The sequence below is a fragment of the Hordeum vulgare genome, chromosome 3H (assembly GCF_904849725.1).
Source record: "Hordeum vulgare subsp. vulgare chromosome 3H, MorexV3_pseudomolecules_assembly, whole genome shotgun sequence".
In the NCBI taxonomy this organism is placed as follows: Eukaryota; Viridiplantae; Streptophyta; class Magnoliopsida; order Poales; family Poaceae; genus Hordeum; species Hordeum vulgare.
Window position 1 is genome coordinate 561151854 of NC_058520.1, and position 5938 is coordinate 561157791.

General features: G+C 46.4%; 1 protein-coding gene across 2 annotated transcripts; it reads left to right on the forward strand.

Annotated features, from left to right (window-relative positions):
• The first annotated feature begins 2689 nt into the window (after positions 1 to 2689).
• LOC123445072 lies at positions 2690 to 5363 on the forward strand. Of its 2 annotated transcripts, XM_045122001.1 has the most exons (8): positions 2690 to 2889; positions 3007 to 3197; positions 3935 to 4006; positions 4284 to 4351; positions 4492 to 4639; positions 4722 to 4805; positions 4909 to 4995; positions 5100 to 5363. In XM_045122001.1, the coding sequence occupies exons 2-8, from the start codon at positions 3045 to 3047 to the stop codon at positions 5103 to 5105; spliced, it is 618 nt and encodes a 205-aa protein (XP_044977936.1). In that variant the 5' UTR covers positions 2690 to 2889; positions 3007 to 3044; the 3' UTR covers positions 5106 to 5363. The 2 variants fall into 2 exon arrangements, with proteins under 2 accessions (XP_044977936.1, XP_044977935.1); XM_045122000.1 differs by having other exon boundaries at positions 2690 to 3197.
• Positions 5364 to 5938: the final 575 nt, after the last annotated feature.

Below are 5938 nucleotides of genomic sequence, written 5' to 3' on the forward strand. Positions count from 1 at the left end.
TACACCATAATGATTGTGCTCCGAGGCACCACCAACCGTATAGGGTGCCAAAACATCCTAGATGAATAAGCTCTAGGGTACCGAGCACCCAAGAGTAATAAGCTTCTCAACTTTTCACTTCTACGTATCACCATGGAGAACTCAAACGATGCAAGTAATGCAATGGCAAAAACACACGAAGTGTTCAAGTCCCTCACACTCAAATCCCTCCACACCAGCAAAACCTATAGAGGAATATGAGAGTAAGAACAAGGAGCTCACAAAGAACTCCAAGATCTAGATCCAAAGGGTTCCCCTCACATAAAGGAGAAAGTGATTGGTGGAAATGTCGATCTAGATCTCCTCTCTCTTTTCTCTCAAGAACTAGCAAGAATCATTGGATGGATTGAGAGTTAGCAAGCTTGAAGAAGGTCAACAATGGTGGAAGAACGCGAGCTCAAGAGTTGAAAACCATTGGGGAAGAAGACCCTCGCAAATGGGTCTCCCCAAATCCAACTGTTATGTGCACTGGCCATGCACAAGCGGTATTACCGCTTGCCTGAGCCGTACTACCTCTTAGTGCGGTAGTTCTAGGGAAAAGTATGCAAATAGTAGAAACAATGAGGCGTTAGCGCCGCCGAAACGGTACTACTGCACACCACGAGCGGTACTACCGCTGAGAGCTGTACTTCCGCCTATAATTACCGTTCTACTCCGGTCGAAGGAGTGAGATATCCAGAGAGCAAAATATAAGCGGAAGTAGCAGAGGTAGTACATAGCGGAAGTACCGCTTATGCAGTACTACCGTGGTACCTAGCGATACTACCTCGTGATCAGAGAAAAACAACCATAGCACTAAATTTGCCATAACTTACGCATACGAGCTCCGAATTGAGCAAACTCAATCTTGTTGGATAGAATATGACAAGTACTATCCAAACAGCGATTGGTAATATTAAGAAGAGGCAGTATGAAAATGCCAATTATATAGAGATGGGAAACCTTTATGAATGAAAAACCGGCAAAAAGTCCAACATCGAAAACATCATAGAAGATGCATATGGACTTCGTTTTCGATGAACTCGAGCTTGTCATGAAGATGACCATAAGCTCAAGAACCCACATAGAGAAAAGCCAACCAAGAACCAATAAATATGGTGATGCCAATAATGCAACGGTTTGAGTTCTCAACGAATGATACGATCAAGCTACTCACTTGAGAGCCCCCCTTGATAGTATGACAATCGATCCTATAACCCGGTCTCCCAAATAACACACTAAGACTGGCAAAATAGAAAACCTATCGATGAAAAACCTTTGCCTTGTGCATAGTCCACTTGAGCTAAATGATGACGATGTTGTAAGATGGACCGCCTTTCTTGATTGCGTCGGCTCGATGAAGACTAGTAGATTGCTCCCGCATACTCCACTATGGGTGAGCCACTCTTCAGCACATCTTCACAAGTTCATTACCACCACAATGGACGACAAGCTTCAAGAATGATCTCTTCGTGATGCTCCACTTGAACTTGCACACCACAATCTTGATGATGATTACCACTTGATGTCATCCTCCATGGGTCATATGAGATCTTCCTTTTGATGCAAACCCATGAAAACATGCCTAACCCCACATAGAAATCTCACGTAGACCATGGGTTAGTACACAAAGCGTAATGGACAATGCTTACCTTATCATGGGACCATTTGATCCCTCTCGATACATCTTGTACGCTTTGTGTGTTTATCAACTTGATTCACTCTTTAACTTAGTCTAGATCAACCTTGTATCTTATCTTCTCTATGACCAATCTTTAAATAAAACCTTGAATGCCACCTTGGTCCCCATATAAACTCCTTGAAACCAATAGATGGACTTCATGAAGTGTCTATAGACAAATCCTTCGGATATAACTCAAGGCGACCATTAGCCCATAGAGATTGTTATCAATTGCTAAAACTATACATGAAGAAATATGCTCTAACATCATGGTTATGTAATTTAACACCTACTTCTCTATAGGACACTCTAGAAACAAAACAAGGGGCACATTTTTGGACCATTGGCTAAAAAAAGATATGGGTAAGTTGATTTGCAAGAGACTGCTCTAAGCCGTTAGATAAGAGTCGAATGGTTGTATTATCTTTTTCTTCCTGAAATCGTAGCGGCGCGTCCTCTCTCCCCGCCTCATGTCGTCACCCAGTCGCTCGCTTCCATTCCTATCCCCAACCACCGCGACAAGCCTTGCTGCCACTCGTCGCGTCATCCCCGTCTCCGGACGAGGGCTATGTCTAATCCAATCGGAAAATGAATCCTAAAATGCCCTCTCACCCGCACTACGAACCCTCGAGCTCGCCTCCGTCATCGGCCTCGTGCATTGCCTCTCCCCTCCATAGAATCGACGAACCCAACTGAAATAAGTTCAAGCAATTGATGAATAGCAAACCCGAAAAATAAACCAATGATGCCATTTACAGACAAACTCCACAAAAATGTGTTTATGGCTTGGCACTAAATTTCAACACCATAAAACGGTCTTGTTCGATCGATACGGGTGAGCAAAGTTAAAGGGGCCTGATCAATCGTGTGAGCGTGTGTGAATGACAAAATGTGGTTGAAAGAGGCAGCAGAGCAGGCGGGTAACGAAAGCCGCAGGCACGAGCGTCAATATCGTCTCATCTCCCACTAGCCGCCCCGCCCAGTGGGAGTTACCCGGTGTCCACTAACCCCACGAACCCAATCACTGGCTCATCATTCGACGCCGCAAGCCAACAAACCGCAACCTAAGCTGCAGTAGGCGGAGGAGTAAAATCCCCACAAAAATGATGGAGTGCTACTAAAATACTCCTACGCTACTAGCAGCGAAGCAAGGAGAGAGAGAAGCAGTATACTCCTCGGCGCCTGGCCTGGTAGTCTTCTCCCCTCTCTCGCTCTTGTTCTTTGGAGTTGTTGTCCTGGGACGGAGCTTAGAAAAAGGCCCCGCCTTTTGGCTCATTCTCCACCTGCTCTGCTCCGCTCTGTTCCAGGGACGCGAGCGAGCTACTCGGCGAGGGGGAGAGGGGAGATGGCGCGCGTGGAGAAGGTCGCCGGCGGCGAAGGGCAGGTGGAGGTGGTGGTCCGGGTGGACGTCAAGGGGGCGATAGAGTGCCGGATATGCCAGGAGGAGGGGGACGAGGCCGCCATGGACTCCCCCTGCGCCTGCACTGGCACGCTCAAGGTCACCCCCCCCCCCCCCCCCCCTCTCTTCCCTTCTTTCCTCCTCCCAATCTCTGCAGGAGGACGCTTCTTTTTTCCTGCTTGTTGAGGAGCTGTGGTACGCAAGTGGAAATCTGATGTTTATTTGCTACTATATTCTTCAAAGTGATGGGCAGATTCCTAGGTGTTTCATCTTAGATTATTGGTTCAATCCGTTCCCTGATGTTTTCCTTCAGGCAGCAGTGGTCTGCGCTTTGCAATTTGCAGGCCTCTTTTTGTTCTTTTTGCTGAAATTTGCCATGATGCTTGGTAATGCTATCACAATATTTTTTCGCTCCATCTTTTTCGGGGTAGTGTTTCTATTGTCGAAACCTCTCCAGACTGGAGCCTAGTGTGATTAACTAGGAGCAACGAAAGCTCTGTTCAGATTGCCAAATGATTGTTCTTAACGCGCAACGAAACATACTCTGTTACCACAGAGTCCAAAACAGAACAGTGCGATCTCCGATTGTTCTTTTCTGCAGACACGAACGAACAGTCGAATTAGCAGTGACTGGTCCATGTTTATCCATCCAAATTATTGCCTCCTCTTTCCAGCTGTCAGATAATGGGCTGTTTTCCTTCAAGTCGTTTTACATGTGACCTGGGATTATCTCCTGAGCAAAGTGACATGTGACCTGAGATTATCTTATGATATGATATGAGCAAACCAAAATGCTAACCGTGTGGTGCTGGTCAACCGACGTTGGTTGTATGCAGTTCGCGCACCGGAAGTGCATACAGAGGTGGTGCGACAAGAAGGGGAACATCACATGCGAAATCTGCAACCAGGTGGGCATTTCTGGTTTTTCAGTTACGAGAAAGACTATCCACCCCTGTAGAGTAATGTACTATGCTCATATTGCATTGCATTTTCACATTTCTAGGTGATGGCATGCTACTAAAATTATTTTTAGTTGTAGTTCAATTTATGAACTATCAGCAGTCCAATTCAGGCCAACCGCATGGCAGAAGCAAAAAAAATAAAACGTCACTACTGGTTTTTCACCATGTTCTGTATTTGTCAGCAGAGTCTTTCAGAGTCGGCTTATGTTTGTTTTTGATACAGGTTTACTCTCCGAACTATGTTCTCCCTCCAACCAAGTGTTGTTCAGATGAAATGGGCATGGATCTTAGGTACTTACTGATACCATGTTTCATAGTTGTGGAAACTATTTATATTCTGTCAATTGAAATTGTGGAAACTATTTATATTCTGTCAACTGAAGAATGCAGTTCTGCATGTTCTGAAGTAATGGCTGTTTGTTTATAACCAGGCCAAGCTGGGTTGGACGAATTGATCCCCATGACTCCCATTTCCTGGCGATCGCCATCGCGGAGCAGCAGCTGCTGAACGCTGAATTTGATGACTGCATGACCTCAAATTCAAGTGGCGCCACATGCTGCCGGTCTATTGCTCTAATTGTGTGTTACACAAAACCTTTTCTTAGTAAGCCTATCTTCATTAGTCCTGAAGGGTGAATAATAATGCTGATTTCTGCGGCAGCTGATGGTCCTTTTGCTCATCCGCCATGTAATCGTGATCGTGCGAGATGTTAGCATGCTACAAGATGCGACGGTGTTGTTCAGCGTGAGTCTACATGACCTACTTCGCTATCACATTGTTCACCTTTATGCGATCTCGGCATTATGCTTTCACATCAAACTGACTAAATATTTCCCCCTCATTTCAGGCGATTCTTCAGTTCGCGGGGTTCTTCCTTCCGTGTTACGTCATAGCGCGCTCCTGCTATGCTTTTCAACACCGGAGGCGAAGACAGGTATTCAAACTGTTCCACTACCATCCTTCTGTGATTCTGTCTCTTTGTTGCATTATCCATTATCAATCTATTTTCAGCGGAGCGCTCACGCACTCTCTCTACAGGTTTAGGGGCATTACCTGAACCCGGAACCGTACTCTGCCGCGCAAACCGGACCCCGTCTTCGGAAGAGAAAGGCGGCGAAGCTTGCGAAGCGAATTTCCCCTTGGCCCAAGCGAATCATGGAGGAAAAATTGTAGGCGAAAATTAGATTGGATTGTGGTGGACGGAGTAGCCGCAACGGCACCCGTCGAGCTCAACTGTACATATGAGAGCCAGTTTACAGCTACAGATGCAAGTTGAAGTTGATGACACTTTCCTTGTTAAAATATACGTAGGAAATATGTAATGGGTCGGTCGCCATTGGGGGTGGATGGGTAGGTCGATGCGAGCTGCGAGTTGAAATTCGCGGCCCCCCGCATTCATGTCTCGGAGGGCGCAGCCGTGCTGGTGGCGATGGCTCGGGGTTCGCCCCCCTGCCCAAATCGATTGCCTTCGTGTTTGGTCGGCTGCGGCAGCTTTGCCTTGCGGAATTGCTGGCGACGTCCCGGGGCACAGGGTCAAAACCACCCGCCTCTCTCGGTCTCTCCTCTCCTCCCCTTAGATCGAATCGACCTAATACTAATGGATCACCTGCTCTTGTATGGGAATTACTAATGGATCGGAATTACTAATGGATCGAATCGACCTAATACTAATCAAAACTACCTTGGATCTTGGTAGGGCAGGCAGCTGATGGGTCGAACTCACTTTATTATACTTGCTCTTGTATGGGTTTAGTTTTAGAACGACTCTAATACTAATTCTAATGGAATGATCCATTTCGTCCGCTGTCGTTTGTTGACAAAAAGTTGACCTAACGCGCCGATTCAAACGGACACGCATTTGCTTTTTGTCCGCCTAC